At 41.3% G+C, this 18,533-nt stretch overlaps 1 protein-coding gene across 7 annotated transcripts; it reads left to right on the top strand.

Annotated features, from left to right (window-relative positions):
* The first annotated feature begins 799 nt into the window (after nucleotides 1-799).
* Nucleotides 800-18,327, top strand: LOC124286270. 7 transcript variants are annotated; one of them, XM_046722624.1, is made up of 6 exons: nucleotides 800-886; nucleotides 5,551-5,995; nucleotides 10,231-11,876; nucleotides 13,752-13,969; nucleotides 14,374-14,516; nucleotides 14,607-18,327. In XM_046722624.1, the coding sequence occupies exons 2-5, from the start codon at nucleotides 5,569-5,571 to the stop codon at nucleotides 14,462-14,464; spliced, it is 2,382 nt and encodes a 793-aa protein (XP_046578580.1). In that variant the 5' UTR covers nucleotides 800-886; nucleotides 5,551-5,568; the 3' UTR covers nucleotides 14,465-14,516; nucleotides 14,607-18,327. The 7 variants fall into 7 exon arrangements, with proteins under 7 accessions (XP_046578580.1, XP_046578574.1, XP_046578581.1 ...); XM_046722618.1 differs by having other exon boundaries at nucleotides 806-865; XM_046722625.1 differs by having other exon boundaries at nucleotides 831-937.
* Nucleotides 18,328-18,533: the final 206 nt, after the last annotated feature.

The following is an 18,533-nucleotide window of genomic DNA, read 5'->3' as shown; positions in this document are numbered from 1 at the left end:
GGACACCAGAAAAAGGCTTCACACATTGTGCCCATGCGGGGAATCGAACCCGGGTCTTCGGCGTGACGAGCGAACGCTTTAACCACTAGGCTTCTTCATTGTAACCCCAGGTGCAGCCGAGACAGATGCCTATTTCAGTTGATGTTATGTTCTATGTGAGCATTCTGTTACATTCATACAACAAAACACACCAACCGGCGCCATATATTCAACACATAAAGGTCAGTCATGATCCTCTAAGTAAGGCTATATGGAAGGGAGGAGTTACCTCTCCGAATCTAGGTATCTGATTGGTTTTGCAGTTTGAAATTATATACATGGCTGACCGACACATACATTTACAGCAAATATACGTGTATAATGGTAACATTTAGTTGTTGAATGACACGACTTCTTTTTAATTATTCAATGGCAGTCACCATTGCTATTTCTAACACAAGACAACTAAGATACGACAACATACCCCCAAAAAATTCTATGTTTCCCATGTAAACATCTCTTGGAGAAATACAATTTTATGTGCCGAAATACTTTAAAATGACCACTGTTGACATATGCTGTTTGTGCTAAAAAATCATCTTGGTCAGATGATATTTACATACGGGTAAAGGGTAAGAGGTAATTCGACCAGCAAATATTTTCGTTAAAACACGGACCAAAACCAGTTCATCGTGCCCTGCATTCGTCACCATTCGTAGAATTCCGTAATCGGTTTGTCTCGGACTTGCACGAATCAGCCACGAAAACTCGGGTGATGCGAGTCCAGGTGGAGTTACCTCCCTTACAACTACTCTTGACTCGGCGAATCAATGCTCGTCCAATGCAGACGACATTTGGGTGTTCTGGGAGCAGCTGTGGCCACTGGGTATGGTGTCACTAGCCCTGGGTATGGTGTGACGAGCGACAAATCCCGACCTATCGCTCACCTCAGATCAGGGTAGTTCCCATGTTAAATTTTAGAGAATATACATTTATTCTTTTATTCCAAAGTCCACACATAATGGCCTGGTATGCCCAGATTGAGACATGTAGACACCAGGTCGTGTGTATGCGGTGCAATATCTAGTGTATAACATCTGAAGTGTGAAAGGATATTTATCAATCAATACGGATATTAATGTAAATTTTTTCAACATTTTGCTAATTTTCATTAATGCAGATATACCATAAATAGTTATCATAATGAATGTGTATTCACAATGTTAATAAGGACAGAAGTTATCATGCGTCATCTTTACTGTTATTACGTCACTGATGTCATATATCTCTATCGTGGGGTGGTATAATATCATACAGGACGCACAGCCATGAGGCCACTCTTACTTGAACCCGCTCGGTCGTGACACAATTTCCTAGTTTCGGTTTGAAGTCAGTCGATCAAGGCTGCAGTCGTGTCGTGTATATCTAAGGTGAGTACTGAAGAAATGGCAAGCTGACAGTAAATGTAAGCTTCTGTAGGCGACTGTAAGGTCTGTGAAAGTCTCCCGTGCACTGTAAACCTGCCATGGTAGACACACAGGGTAGTGACTCATGGAGCACAATTACTTTTTGAACCAGGAAGTGGGGGGCTGTTCGTCAGCAACATGGCTGTGCTCCGTGATGGCGATCTGACAGCTCACTGTACGATATGATGTTGTTCACGGTTATGTTATCGTAGAGTGGTATTACTCTACAATGTATTTCACAATCCGGTGAACGAATAGATCGTGTTATGATAAGAAGTGGTTTAATGTTTACCTGCAGTTATTAATTTATCACATATTTATCATGTACATTTCTCCGGTATCACTAGCAGTGCATGGATTGTTGGTGATGAAGCAATGTATAACATACATTGATACTTAGAAATGACGTGCACATCACCGATCGATCTATTTTCGCTTTCGTTTTATGCAGATGATTATAAACAGAGTTATCTCCCCTAAATATTCACTGACGCTGTGGAGAGTTCTACAGCGACTGTAGTTGTATTCGGCTGCATTGTTATACTACTCACACTTTGATAAGGATCACAAAAAATTTACAACTTTACTTAAACGTAGATTTATGATATGAAATTGTATCCGTTTAAAACTGGATAAGTAATAATATGGTAACCCTCTTTAGGCCAACAGCCACTTTATTTGAACCTTTTTCACTTGATACACGAGTAACATAAATATGGTTTTCATGGCACAAATCAACCATTTTGCAAATTATGGAACTAGCACAAACAACACCTGTCAATAGCAGGTATGGGATCCACAAGATGCAATGACATACTGAAACCTAGGAACCATGCTTACAATAAGCTTAGATATTTAAACCAAATTTGACCCCACATCATAGTTTTCTGTTGAATCCATGATTTGATCTTTAGCAAAGTGTGAATAGTATATGCTCTTATCAGGTAAAGTATGTAGCTCGTCGTTGTCCAGAATTTGGTTTACATTATTCGGCCATATTTGTGAAAAATGTAATAATATGTGATACGAGTTTAGTTGGGCCAAACGTTTATGTTTCGTTTTTAGTTTAAAATGTGACCTTTACGTGACCTTTGCATTTCAAGCTGATTTTATTTATAATCACTATTCAAACATTTGGTTTTAAATTGTAATGAAACATAGTGTATGTCTAGTTAGTATCGGGATCAAACGATCTGTACCTTATTGTAATGAAACATAGTGTATATCTAGTTAGTATCAGGATCAAACGATCTGTACCTTATTGTAATGAAACATAGTGTATGTCCTGATAGTATCGGGATCAAACGATCTGTACCTTATTGTAATGGAACATAGTGTATGTCTAGTTAGTATCGGGATCAAACGATCTGTACCTTATTGTAATGAAACATAGTGTATGTCTAGTTAGTATCGGGATCAAACGATCGGTACCTTATTGTAATGAAACATAGTGTTTGTCTAGTTAGTATCGAGATCAAACGATCGGTACCTTATTGTAATGAAACATAGTGTATGTCTAGTTAGTATCGGGATCAAACGATCTGTACCTTATTGTAATGAAACATAGTGTATGTCTAGTTAGTATCGGGATCAAACGATCTGTACCTTATTGTAATGAAACATAGTGTATGTCCTGATAGTATCGGGATCATACGATCTGTACCTTATTGTAATGAAACATAGTGTATGTCTAGTTAGTATCGGGATCAAACGATCTGTACCTTATTGTAATGAAACATAGTGTATGTCTAGTTAGTATCGGGATCAAACGATCGGTACCTTATTGTAATGAAACATAGTGTTTGTCTAGTTAGTATCGAGATCAAACGATCGGTACCTTATTGTAATGAAACATAGTGTATGTCTAGTTAGTATCGGGATCAAACGATCTGTACCTTATTGTAATGAAACATAGTGTATGTCTAGTTAGTATCGGGATCAAACGATCTGTACCTTATTGTAATGAAACATAGTGTATGTCTAGTTAGTATCGGGATCAAACGATCGGTACCTTATTGTAATGAAACATAGTGTATGTCTAGATAGTATCGGGATCAAACGATCTGTACCTTATTGTAATGAAACATAGTGTATGTCTAGTTAGTATCGGGATCAAACGATCTGTACCTTATTGTAATGAAACATAGTGTATGTCTAGTTAGTATCGGGATCAAACGATCTGTACCTTATTGTAATGAAACATAGTGTATATCTAGTTAGTGTCGGGATCAAACGATCTGTACCTTATTGTAATGAAACATAGTGTATATCTAGTTAGTATCGGGATCAAACGATCTGTACCTTATTGTAATGAAACATAGTGTATGTCTAGTTAGTATCGGGATCATACGATCTGTACCTTATTGTAATGGAACATAGTGTATGTCTAGTTAGTATCGGGATCAAACGATCTGTACCTTATTGTAATGAAACATAGTGTATGTCTAGTTAGTATCGGGATCAAACGATCTGTACCTTATTGTAATGAAACATAGTGTATAACTAGTTAGTATCGGGATCAAACGATCTGTACCTTATTGTAATGAAACATAGTGTATATCTAGTTAGTATCGGGATCAAACGATCTGTACCTTATTGTAATGAAACATAGTGTATGTCTAGTTAGTATCGGGATCAAACGATCTGTACCTTATTGTAATGAAACATAGTGTATATTTAGTTAGTGTCGGGATCATACGATCTGTACCTTATTGTAATGGAACATAGTGTATGTCTAGTTAGTATCGGGATCAAACGATCTGTACCTTATTGTAATGAAACATAGTGTATGTCTAGTTAGTATCGGGATCATACGATCTGTACCTTATTGTAATGGAACATAGTGTATGTCTAGTTAGTATCGGGATCAAACGATCTGTACCTTATTGTAATGAAACATAGTGTATGTCTAGTTAGTATCGGGATCAAACGATCTGTACCTTATTGTAATGAAACATAGTGTGTATGTCTAGTTAGTATCGGGATCAAACGATCTGTACCTTATTGTAATGAAACATAGTGTATATCTAGTTAGTATCGGGATCAAACGATCTGTACCTTATTGTAATGAAACATAGTGTATATCTAGTTAGTATCGGGATCAAACGATCTGTACCTTATTGTAATGAAACATAGTGTATATCTAGTTAGTATCGGGATCAAACGATCTGTACCTTATTGTAATGAAACATAGTGTATATCTAGTTAGTATCGGGATCAAACGATCTGTACCTTATTTCGATGCATTTTCAATTTGAACATTGGACCAAGAGTATTAGTTATCCCTAAATGCTTTTCCTCTCACCGTGAACATAATGTCATCAGAACACACTGGACTTTTGAAGCTGTAACATGATATAATTATTATTTTCTCCCAATGATGAATTCTGAATTTGTTCAAGTGCAGCTTTTATTCTGTAAATATCTTCTCCTTTACAAAGCCAGAGTGATGAAGCTAAACTTGGGATGTTGTCCGTAATATGATGTCGTTTGTGCAAAGAATTAGGGCTTTGCTGAGCATTTGTGAAACAATAAATAAATTGGGGTAGCCAAGTGGTTTACCTGTTCCCTCGTCACACGGAAGACCCAGGTTCGATTCCCAACATGGGTACAACGTTTGACGCCCATTTCTGATGTCCCCCGTCAAGATATTACTGGAATATTTCTGAAAGCAGCGTAAAACTAAACTCACTCACTCCATATTAACGCATTTACTTTTGCACATAGGAAAGGTAAATAAGAATAGGAAGATAATTGTTTGATATTCGTCTTTACCTTTGTTATTCCAAAAATATATATGAGTATTCATTTTTTAAACTGGCACTTTGAAAACATGTCAGAATGTGTCCCCCAAACTGTGAACTTGTACCCAATATCCTTCACCTTTTGTGAATGCAATATGTGTAGATCAACGTTTCGTACGGAATTTAATATCAAAGAAATGACTATTATCTGCAGTTATTCCAAAGCCTGCGAGTTGAAAGGCCCTGATAATAAAACTGTTAAGACTGTACAACATATTGAACGAATTACTTCTTTGAGACTAAACGTGCGCTACCACATAGAAATCGCCAATCTCAAAACCATTTGGGATGATATGTTGCAGGCTGAAGAAGAAGACGGAATGGCAGAAGCCCGTCCACCGCCCATTGAGAAAACATTTAAGATGGCCAACAAGATTGAGGTGGTCACTTACGTCGGGGACATCACGATGTTGTCTAGCGAGACTGGCGTGACTGGCGTTGTGACAGGGGAGGGGCAAGAGTTTCAACACGAGAGTTATGTTACAAAGGCTCTGAAAGAATATTCGAATGAATTTGCTGAAAAAAGAGAAGAACTGAAGATGAGGGCAAGATATTTTAAATCTTGGTCAGTTCACACAACGAAACTATCCGCATCATCGCCATTCAGTTATGTCTTTCATGCTGTCATCAAAAATCCGGACCATACCAACAGATGGGTGAAGAAGACAGGAAAATTATACAAGAAAATAATGAAGAAAGCAGAGAAGTATGACGTGAAGGTGTTGGCCATTCCCCTTCTTGGTACAGGTGAGATGTGTGTACTCATCTATTATGTCATAAATCATAAATGAATGATTTAAGTACACAGAGATGTCGATGTGCATGCCTTGATTGTCTTTTTCTGTCGTGTGCAGAAGCATAAACCTATATCAGCCTTCGATTAAGTCGGAACTTCCGTATATAGCTCTGACGATAACATGTATGTGAGGATAAACGTGTGTATATACCTCAGAAACACCAGGTGTCTCTTCAGTATAGCTCTGACGATAACATGTATGTGAGGATAAACGTGTGTATATACCTCAGAATCACCAGGTGTCTCTTCAGTATAGCTCTGACGATAACATGTAGGTGAGGATAAACATGTGTATATACCCCAGAAACACCAGGTGTCTCTTCAGTATAGCTCTGACGATAACATGTAGGTGAGGATAAACATGTGTATATACCTCAGAAACACCAGGTGTCTCTTCAGTATAGCTCTGACGATAACATGTATGTGAGGATAAACGTGTGTATATACCTCAGAAACACCAGGTGTCTCTTCAGTATAGCTCTGACGATAACATGTAGGTGAGGATAAACATGTGTATATACCCCAGAAACACCAGGTGTCTCTTCAGTATAGCTCTGACGATAACATGTAGGTGAGGATAAACATGTGTATATACCCCAGAAACACCAGGTGTCTCTTCAATATAGCTCTTACGATAACATGTAGGTGAGGATAAACGTGTGTATATACCTCAGAAACACCAGGTGTCTCTTCAGTATAGCTCTGACGATAACATGTATGTTAGGATGAACATGTGTATATACCTCAGAAACACCAGGTGTCTCTTCAGTATAGCTCTGACGATAACATGTATGTGAGGATAAACGTGTGTATATACCTCAGAAACACCAGGTGTCTCTTCAGTATAGCTCTGACGATAACATGTATGTGAGGATAAACGTGTGTATATACCTCAGAAACACCAGGTGTCTCTTCAGTATAGCTCTGACGATAACATGTAGGTGAGGATAAACATGTGTATATACCCCAGAAACACCAGGTGTCTCTTCAGTATAGCTCTGACGATAACATGTAGGTGAGGATAAACATGTGTATATACCTCAGAAACACCAGGTGTCTCTTCAGTATAGCTCTGACGATAACATGTATGTGAGGATAAACATGTGTATATACCCCAGAAACACCAGGTGTCCTTCAGTATAGCTCTGACGATAACATGTATGTGAGGATAAACATGTGTATATACCTCAGAAACACCAGGTGTCTCTTCAGTATAGCTCTGACGATAACATGTAGGAGAGGATAAACATGTGTATATACCTCAGAAACACCAGGTGTCTCTTCAGTATAGCTCTGACGATAACATGTATGTGAGGATAAACATGTGTATATACCTCAGAAACACCAGGTGTCTCTTCAGTATAGCTCTGACGATAACATGTATGTGAGGATAAACATGTGTATATACCCCAGAAACACCAGGTGTCTCTTCAGTATAGCTCTGACGATAACATGTAGGTGAGGATAAACATGTGTATATACCCCAGAAACACCAGGTGTCTCTTCCATATAGCTCTGACGATAACATGTAGGTGAGGATAAACATGTGTATATACCTGAGACACACCAGGTGTCTCTTCAGTATAGCTCTGACGATAACATGTAGGTGAGGATAAACATGTGTATATACCTCAGAAACACCAGGTGTCTCTGCAGTATAGCTCTGACGATAACATGTATGTGAGGATAAACGTGTGTATATACCCCAGAAACACCAGGTGTCTCTTCAGTATAGCTCTGACGATAACATGTAGGTGAAGATAAACATGTGTATATACCCCAGAAACACCAGGTGTCTCTTCCATATAGCTCTGACGATAACATGTAGTTGAGGATAAACGTGTGTATATACCTCAGAATCACCAGGTGTCTCTTCAGTATAGCTCTGACGATAACATGTATGTGAGGATAAACGTGTGTATATACCTCAGAATCACCAGGTGTCTCTTCAGTATAGCTCTTACGATAACATGTAGGTGAGGATAAACATGTGTATATACCCCAGAAACACCAGGTGTCTCTTCCATATAGCTCTGACGATAACATGTAGGTGAGGATAAACATGTGTATATACCTGAGACACACCAGGTGTCTCTTCAGTATAGCTCTGACGATAACATGTATGTGAGGATAAACGTGTGTATATACCCCAGAAACACCAGGTGTCTCTTCAGTATAGCTCTGACGATAACATGTAGGTGAGGATAAACGTGTGTATATACCTCAGAAACACCAGGTGTCTCTTCAGTATAGCTCTGACGATAACATGTATGTGAGGATAAACATGTGTATATACCCCAGAATCACCAGGTGTCTCTTCAGTATAGCTCTGACGATAACATGTATGTGAGGATAAACATGTGTATATACCCCAGAAACAGCAGGTGTCTCTTCAATATAGCTCTGACGATAACATGTAGGTGAGGATAAACATGTGTATATACCTCAGAAACACCAGGTGTCTCTTCAGTATAGCTCTGACGATAACATGTAGGTGAGGATAAACATGTGTATATACCCCAGAAACACCAGGTGTCTCTTCAGTATAGCTCTGACGATAACATGTATGTGAGGATAAACATGTGTATATACCTCAGAAACACCAGGTGTCTCTTCAGTATAGCTCTGACGATAACATGTAGGTGAGGATAAACATGTGTATATACCTCAGAAACACCAGGTGTCTCTGCAGTATAGCTCTTACGATAACATGTAAGTGAGGATAAACATGTGTATATACCTCAGAAACACCAGGTGTCTCTTCAGTATAGCTCTGACGATAACATGTATGTGAGGATAAACGTGTGTATATACCTCAGAATCACCAGGTGTCTCTTCAGTATAGCTCTTACGATAACATGTAGGTGAGGATAAACATGTGTATATACCCCAGAAACACCAGGTGTCTCTTCAGTATAGCTCTGACGATAACATGTAGGTGAGGATAAACGTGTGTATATACCTCAGAAACACCAGGTGTCTCTTCAGTATAGCTCTGACGATAACATGTATGTGAGGATAAACGTGTGTATATACCTCAGAATCACCAGGTGTCTCTTCAGTATAGCTCTGACGATAACATGTAGGTGAAGATAAACATGTGTATATACCTCAGAAACACCAGGTGTCTCTTCCATATAGCTCTGACGATAACATGTAGGTGAGGATAAACGTGTGTATATACCCCAGAAACACCAGGTGTCTCTTCAGTATAGCTCTGACGATAACATGTATGTGAGGATAAACGTGTGTATATACCTCAGAAACGCCAGGTGTCTCTTCAGTATAGCTCTGACGATAACATGTATGTGAGGAAAAACGTGTATATACCTCAGAATCACCAGGTGTCTCTTCATTATAGCTCTGACGATAACATGTAGGTGAGGATAAACATGTGTATATACCCCAGAAACACCAGGTGTCTCTTCCATATAGCTCTGCTGATAACATGTAGGTGAGGATAAACATGTGTATATACCCCAGAAACACCAGGTGTCTCTTCAGTATAGCTCTGACGATAACATGTATGTGAGGATAAACGTGTGTATATACCCCAGAAACACCAGGTGTCTCTTCCATATAGCTCTGACGATAACATGTATGTGAGGATAAACGTGTGTATATACCTCAGAATCACCAGTTGTCTCTTCAGTATAGCTCTGACGATAACATGTATGTGAGGATAAACGTGTGTATATACCCCAGAAACACCAGGTGTCTCTTCAGTATAGCTCTGACGATAACATGTATGTGAGGATGAACATGTGTATATACCTCAGAAACACCAGGTGTCTCGGCAGCTGAAAGCTATATAAGAACATTACAACAATAGTGTTATTATATTACTCACAGAACGACGTGATGCCCCACATAACATTTATACAACGCTAGTGTCATAACACTACAATACTCTACAGTATCATATATATTCTAAGTCACCCGAAAGCTGCTCTGCAGAATAAATACCCTTACCGATTGCAGGATCCGCTGGACTTGCCAATTAGCATATTCCTCCAGATAATGATCCTACATTACCCGACCATAACCAGTCATTTGTTATGCCATGAGGTAATTTTCGTGAGGTTCACTGGTGACAGTCATATTTACACTCGGTAACTATTACATATCTGAGTACTTGTGTGGTTTGAAGTTTGCCGTTCACGCTGTGTGTTTCTTTGGCTGTCAGGTCGAGGTGGTGCAAAGAAGGAAGACGCTGCCCAGGCCGCAGTTGGAGCCGTGGCTAAGTTTGAGAATCCGTATCTGGAGAAGGTGTTCTTGGTAACAAAGGACACATCCGTCGCCGAAGTAATCGATTCCCAGTGTGAATATGAAAGAAGCCCGCTGAGTCGTGAGAAAACTTTAAAGCGTCGAAAATCATTTATGAAGAGGTTGGGCTGTGCAGGTTCCAGAACGGACGACGGTGACAGTGGTAGCTATAGAAAGGCACCTGTGGACAACCGTTCACGTAGACACCAGAATGCAGACCAGTACCAAAGTGTTTACAAAGAGAAGTACACACCCATTTCTGATAGTAGGCGAGATGAAACCAATATACAAAGGAATCAATATACACGATCGATGGACACGAGCGAGAACCGCCACAGACACTGGCCAGATAACGAGGATGACAACAGCTATAGAAATGCACCAACGAACGAACGTTCAGGATCTGGCCGTAACCACAGACGTCCGGCCGAGAGGTACACACACAATGCTAATGGACATGGCGATGGGGAGAGGGCTGAAGCAACGGCAGCGGTACAAAAAGAAGATAACTCAGTTGATACTCGAGAAGCAGTGCAAAGACCTGTTGCTGGACCCTCTGATGACGATGGAAGACGAGAAGGGAGCCTGCAGGCAAAGGTGGCAGGGGAGATGTACAGAGATCATGAAAGATCTGAGGGGCGCAAAGAGGTAAGGGGAGGCAACTCTGATTACAAGAACATGAAAGACAAGACCACGTATTCTTCACCAGGTCGACAAAACAATGGCGATACAGTGGGAGAGTCCAGACACAGGACGTCGGACGTCGCTGAAGTACATTCCAGTTACATGCCATCCCAAACTGTGCCAAGTGAATCCAGGTCGGATCCTGTAACATCTCTCGCCATGGTACAGCGGAACAACTCCACAACCCACCGCAACACCACACATGACAGCCATCAGTTTAGTTCTGAGGGAAATCGAAAGGATAGACAGGGCGATGATGGTAGGCGGCAACAACCGAGGCAGCAAACCAAGACCACCACGGTGACAGGTGTGGCCGGGCAGACACGTTCTGATGAAAGAGAAAGTCATAGTAGAAGGGTCAACCATGGCTCAGCCTATCCAGTGATCAATCTTGACGCTGTCGGTGGACGGCCAGGGGAAGTAAACTATGCTTCAAGGACTTGCAGGGAAAGAGGCATGGACAACTCTACTAGGCAAGAAATGGCGATAAAGACTGAAATCAATGGGACTTGCAATGGGGATAATGATGGTACAATCACGCAGCTTGTTAATGGATCGCCTGGAAATAACAAAAACGAAAGTAATCATGATGTAAAGTTTCTTGATATGAGTGTGACCAGAAACTGTCCTATTTGTATTTGTCCAATCTCAGATCCAAAATGGTTGGATAAATGCGGCCATGTGTTCTGTAGGGAGTGCATAGATAACAGTTTCAAGAAGTTCAAAACTGTGTGCCCCAGCTGTAACATGGTGTATGGCGTCCTGACGGGGAACCAGCCGGAGGGGACCATGGATGTGGCCTTTAGTGGGGAGCACCTGCCTGGCTATGAGACCTGCGGAACCATCAGCATCACATACGATCTGCCTAGCGGCATACAAGGAGTAAGTATCATTGCATTTCCACGCCGTCTGACCCGTGAAGGTCCGTGTTAGAATAGGTCTTCAGTACCCATGCTTGTCTCTACCCGTGAAGGTCCGGGTTAGAATAGGTCTTCAGTAACCCATGCTTGTCTCTACCTGTGAAGGTCCGGGTTAGAATGGACTTCAGTAACCCATGCTTGTCTCTACCCGTGAAGGTCCGGGTTAGAATAGGTCTTCAGTAACCCATGCTTGTCTCTACCCGTGAAGGTCCGGGTTAGAATAGGTCTTCAGTAACCCATGCTTGTCTCTACCCGTGAAGGTCCGGGTTAGAATAGGTCTTCAGTAACCCATGCTTGTCTCTACCCGTGAAGGTCCGGGTTAGACTTGGTCTTCAGTAACCAATGCTTGTCTCTACCCGTGAAGGTCCGGGTTAGACTTGGTCTTCAGTAACCCATGCTTGTCTCTACCCGTGAAGGTCCGGGTTAGAATAGGTCTTCAGTAACCCATGCTTGTCTCTACCCGTGAAGGTCCGGGTTAGAATAGGTCTTCAGTAACCCATACTTGTCTCTACCTGTGAAGGTCCGGGTTAGAATAGGTCTTCAGTAACCCATGCTTGTCTCTACCTGTGAAGGTCCGGGTTAGAATAGGTCTTCAGTAACCCATGCTTGTCGTAAGATGCGACTTACGGGATCGGGTGGTCAGGCTCACTGACTTGGTTGACGTAATCATGTTCCAATTGTGTGGAATGATGCTCATGCTCTTGACCACTGGCTCGTTTGGTCCAGACTCGATTATTTACAGACCGCCGTCATATACCTGGGATACTGCTGAGTGCGGCGTAAAACTAAACTCACTAGAAACTAGAATTAGTGTGAAATGTGTTCTTTTAAACGCATATTAATACAGTGAATTTGGATATTGGCGTTACATGTTGATTCCCAAGTTGATATGTCAGCCGGAGATCAGTCAGTAAACGGACGAGATGTGAAACCATCAAACAGCAAAGCTATGTGATGAAATAGACAATTGTGTCCTACTATATACTAGTAGTGGGTTCACAAATCAATTCAAATGAATCACGACAGCAGTACAATAGTAGTGCCAGTACAAATCAAAAGATAATATTACACGTGACCAGTGATTAAGCAATATAAATAGAGATGGTAATATCCATCCGACTTATCCATCTTCGAAGAACGGCTTAAGCAGAGTTCCACGGGTATAGAGTGATCACACAGAATGCTGTCTTTCTTGTGGTTAGATATGTGATGTGAGATGAGAGGCAAGAGTTAACTCCCTATCTAAGGAAAAGGATTCTGGAATAAGCCCCTTGTAGCTCTTTCAGATCTTTCTGACTAAATCCAGTTCAAGTCTACATATGGTACACCACTGCCCCGTAGTAACTACAAACCTTACAATGTACAACACTTGGACTGACTGAGTTTGGTTTTGCGCCGCTTTCAGCAATATTCCAGCAACATCACGGCGGGGGACACCAGAAATGGGCTTCACACATTGTGCCCATGTGGGGATTCGAACCCAGGTCTTCGTGACGAGCCAGCGCTTTAACCATTAGGCCACCCCACCGCCCCACAACACGTGGAACATTGTTACACGATATATACTAGTATATGACTGCCTTATAACATTCGTAATTATTGTTATTATCTTAATTGTATGAAGAAGCATGTTGAGGTTTTCCTTCATTAGCTTAAAACTTTTATGAGCATATCGCTAATTTTCAATAATCCATTCACATTAACTTCACCTATATCTTGCCTTTTGCTCCGAAGAGAATCTGTTTCGGCAGATAATGTTGATTTATAAATCGTTACAGCCCGATGCTTTGGTGTAATGTTTTCAAAACTTATGCCAGATCCATGTGGAAACTTGCAGGCAGATCATCCGAATCCAGGACAGCCCTACAAGGGAACAAAGAGACGAGCGTTCCTGCCAGACTGCCGAGAAGGAAGAGACGTTCTCCGTCTCCTGAGGAAGGCTTTTGACAGGAAGTTAACATTTACCGTCGGTCGGTCTTCTACTACCGGTCAGGAAAATGTCGTAACATGGAACGACATCCACCATAAGACGAAAATGGATGGTGGACCTACCAGGTAAACATATTGTGTCTGTTCGTACTTTAAAATGATAATTTTACTATTTATTAAAAAGTCGATACAATATATTTTTTTCCAAAGCAATTATACCCATGGGACATATAAACATGTGAGTGAGTGAGTGAGTGAGTTAACGTTCCATTTTCCCGGCCATATAGCGAACTTTATGTTGCGATTTGAAGCCAGCGTAAGTTTCATATGTAAATACAACTTCAACGAGTGGTATTTTCAAGTTCATCTTACGACTTGGTAAATGATACACTCGCAACACATCGCATAAGCACAAACTGAACCTCTATGAAGTGAGAAATAACATATCCTGTGTACATTCACATAACAACAGTCGATGCTTGTCGAACTGCTTGTTTCTATGTCGTATTGAAGTGACACTCTGTATTTAGATTCGGCTACCCCGACCCGGACTATCTGGGGCGGGTCAAGTGTGAGCTGGCTAGCAAGGGAGTGACGGACAGCAAAGAGACGACGTTTTAGCGGATTTTGTTGTCTCTGAATGGCAGACCGTCAGATGTCCACAGGAACACAGGCCATCACAGGCTACAGCCAAACGCATTGGGACTCAGGAACACAGGCCATCACAGACTACAGCCAAACGCATTGGGAGTCAGGAACACAGGCCATCACAGACTACAGCCAAACGCATTGGGACTCTTGTTTTACTTTCCAAGTAATCCACGCATGAGTCAGATTTAAAACCCTGAAACTTACAGAATGATGGCGATCAGCAGTACTTGAGAAGGTGACACAGACTGACTCATTGGACATAAATAATCCAGATTTCAAAGTAACTAATGGTTCAGTTACAAATTGTTTATTTATCAGCTAGGATTCGTGGTTGCAATGTACCCTGTGCTTGTAGTATGAGGCAAACAATATCGTTGGTCACGCTTGGCTGTTTAATGATTATGTGCTATCTTACCCATTCTGCGTCGGGCTTTATTCATAACATCAACCACGTGTTTGTCTAATCCAGATCCGATACATGTTACTGCACGAGGAGCGGCCTCAACAAACAAAACAAATGATACGTCAGTTACGGAAACTTATGAATACAAACATCTTCTGCTACTAAGGAGTCTTTTGGAGGTCGCACTGCGTGCGTCATAGACGGTGTTGACTGTAGACTAAGGCAGTGCAGAGAGCACAGACGGACACGCAATGCTATTCCGTTGTTGTGAGGCGTTATATACTCCGTGCCATTATTGAAGGGTCATGTGTCTTTTGCATTGATAGGAATCAATTCCATATTATGAATATATCGGTAATGAGAAGTCAATATTGTTTAAAACCCAGTTGACATAAGGCACCATAGAACATTAGGCTACGCACATGTCTCAATGATTGAGAATTTAAATATATACAGTGTTTCAAAAACATGAACATTTTGATTATGTTTGGTTTCCGTGAACACTGTCAATATCTGTATCGCGGAAACGCGGCATTGTGTCTTGCATTGCACGAGAAAGTGCGATTTCCCATACACAGGTTTAGGTTATAAACGTCAACTGTAGTCTCACCCTGACATCATGGTTTCTGATACGAAATAAGATGTTTCCTGACGGTAGCGGAGAGGGGTCAAGCAAATGGTCTCGTGCAAGCTGGTCAACGACAAGCTGCAAATCACTTCAATGTGAGTAAAAGTGTCATTTGGAGACTGTTGCAAAGGTTTCAAGCCACGGGATCGATGGAATATGCGAGAAGACCAGGTCGACCTAGAGTTACCACTGCAAGGCAAGATAGGCACTTGGTTAACGTCGCTTTACGTAACCGATTCCTGACCGCCGGCGACCTTCGGATTGAACATTACAATGTTCATGGTGTCAGGATAAGCAGGAACTCAATACGACGCCGATTACGTGCCAATGGGCTCCTTTCAAGGCGACCAGCAGTCCGTCCACAAAATTCTGCAACGTCACAGACATGCACGTTTCGCCTGGAGTAAGACCAGGTCGACAATATTCTGCAGAAGAACTGAACGGTTCACTGATGCTACAGTTGTCACACACAATAGGTTTGGTGGCGGGTCAGTCATGGTTTGGGCCGGTATCATGGCTACAGGAAGAATCCAGCTGCACATTATTGATGGAAGTGTGACTGGTCTGTGGTATCGAGATGAAATCTTGACCCCCATTGGACGGTAATGCCAGATCTCACAGAGCCAGGATAGTCACTGATTATCTTCAGCAACAGGGTGTGGAACGGATGGACTGGCCGGCATGCTCACCAGACCTGAATCCAATCGAGCATGCATGGGATGAACTTGGCAGACGTGTTTACAGACGTCACCCTGCTCCGCAAGAATGGGAGGCTATTCCACAGGCATTCTTCGTGAACTTGATCAAAAGCATGGCGTCTCGGTGTAACTCTGCCCAGGACCAGAGAGGCGGCTACACAAAGTACTGATTGGTCCTGGACTCGGTTGTTGTGACTTTCCGGTTTTGGGGCATCCCTTTGTTTGATGTCCGTGTAGATACAGCCCTGGGGCTCCTTTCACGAAGCAACCTTTACTAAGATTAACCTTAACTCCCATTCTTTAACATTGCACTAAGGTGTAAGTCACAAAGGTAACTTTAATGCAATGTTAAAGAATGGGAGTTAAGGTCCTTCGTGAAATGAGCCCCTGATCCTTTTCTCACAGCTTAGCACTGAACACTCTTCTCAGTTAATAAACTATCTCTTCTTTCTGTTATCTTGTCACAACAAACTTTATTTTGCATTATATAAAATTATTCCAGCGTGACCCTTCAATAGTGGCACGGAGTATATATATTTATTATGCTTTATATCCTTTGCACATTCCTTTTTAATGTATCCCATCTATTGTAATTACGAATTACGAATTTTGAATATTACGTTGTGAGTTATAACTTAAGTTGCGGTTTATTGATATTAATCGTCACGCAGAATTAATCGTCACGTCACATGCAACAAAACACTTCAACCTAGTGTTACAAGATACGTCACCCTAGTGTTACAAGATACGTCACCCTAGTGTTATGCGCCATCCTAGTGTTACAAGATACGTCACCCTAGTGTTACAAGATACGTCACCCTAGTGTTATTCGTCACCGTAGTGTTACAAGATACGTCACCCTAGTGTTACAAGATACTTCACCCTAGTGTTACAAGATACTTCACCCTAATGTTACAAGATACATCACCCTAGTGTTACAAGATACGTCACCCTAGTGTTACAAGATACATCACCCTAGTGTTGCAAGATGCGTCACCGTAGTGTTACAAGATACGTCACCCTAATGTTATAAGATATTTCACCCTAGTGTTACAAGATGCGTCACCCCAGTGTTATACCTGAACCTAGTGTTACAAGATACGTCGCGTTAGTGTTACAAGATACGTCACCCTAGTGTTACAAGATACGTCACCCTAGTGTTACAAGATACGTCACCCTAGTGTTACAAGATACATCACCCAAGTGTTACAAGATACGTCACCCTAGTGTTTCAAGATCCATCACCCAAGTGTTTGCAAGATGCGTCACCCCAGTTTTTCAAGATCCGTCACCCTAATCTTATAAGATATGTCACCCTAGTGTTACAAGATGCGTCACCCCAGTGTTATACCTGAATCTAGTGTTACAAGATACGTCACCCTAGTGTTACAAGATACGTCACGTTAGTGTTACATGATGCGTCACCCTAGTGTTACAAGATACGTCACCCTAGTGTAACAAGATAGGTCACGTTAGTGTTATACACCACCCTAGTGCTACAAGATACGTCACACTAGTGTTACAACATACGTCACCCTAGTATTTGAAGATACGTCACCCTAGTGTTACAAGATGCGTCACCCTAGTGTTACAAGATGCGTCACCATAGTGTTATACGTCACCCTAGTGTTACTAGATACGTCACCCTAGTGTTACAAGATATGTCAACCTAATGTTACAAGATACGTCATCCTAGTGTTACAATATACGTCACCCTAGTGTAATTAGATACGTCACCCTAGTGTTACAAGATACGTCAATCTAGTGTTACAAGATACGTCAACCTAGTGTTACAAGATTCGTCACCCTAGTATTACAATATACGTCACCCTAGTGTTACAAGATACGTCAACCTAGTGTTACAAGATTCGTCACCCTAGTATTACAATATACGTCACCCTAGTGTTACAAGATACGTCAACCTAGTGTTACAAGTCCTGTAGATGTTATGAGATAAACGTTATGAGATAAGTAATTATAACAGTTGCATGATCCTTCCAATAAAGTAATTCATAATGTTTATTAAACAATCACAAATATTTAAATATTCTACGTGATTCATTTTCGTCACTACAATGCCTTGATTAAAAGCATTTTTTGGTCACACGGCATGATGTTGTTTATTTGCTCACACGAAACGTTGCAGAGAATAATTCGCTAAATCATGGTTTGAGTCCGTTTCTTCTCTGAGCTCTTGGAGAGGGAACATAGTCGTCCAGTGGTGTGAAGAGCTGCCGCCTTTAACTTTCATGATGTTCCTATCGTCGGTTCCAATCCCAAATTCGCCCGGGTTATTTCCCTTGACTTCCG

This window comes from Haliotis rubra, unplaced genomic scaffold, assembly GCF_003918875.1.
Source record: "Haliotis rubra isolate DU_JTF1 unplaced genomic scaffold, ASM391887v1 Scf38, whole genome shotgun sequence".
Classification (NCBI taxonomy): Eukaryota; Metazoa; Mollusca; class Gastropoda; order Lepetellida; family Haliotidae; genus Haliotis; species Haliotis rubra.
This window is presented reverse-complemented; position numbering and strand designations above follow the sequence as displayed.

What these genes read in the sequence shown, in the direction of transcription:
- LOC124286270 (XM_046722618.1), top strand. Translation starts at nt 821, where the DNA reads ATGCAGACGACATTTGGGTGTTCTGGGAGCAGCTGTGGCCACTGG. An exon ending in GGAGCAGCTGTGGCCACTGG is followed by an intron (nt 866 to 5,550) that starts GTATGGTGTCAC and finishes GATATGTTGCAG; the next exon opens with GCTGAAGAAGAAGACGGAAT. An exon ending in TGCCTAGCGGCATACAAGGA is followed by an intron (nt 11,877 to 13,751) that starts GTAAGTATCATT and finishes GGAAACTTGCAG; the next exon opens with GCAGATCATCCGAATCCAGG.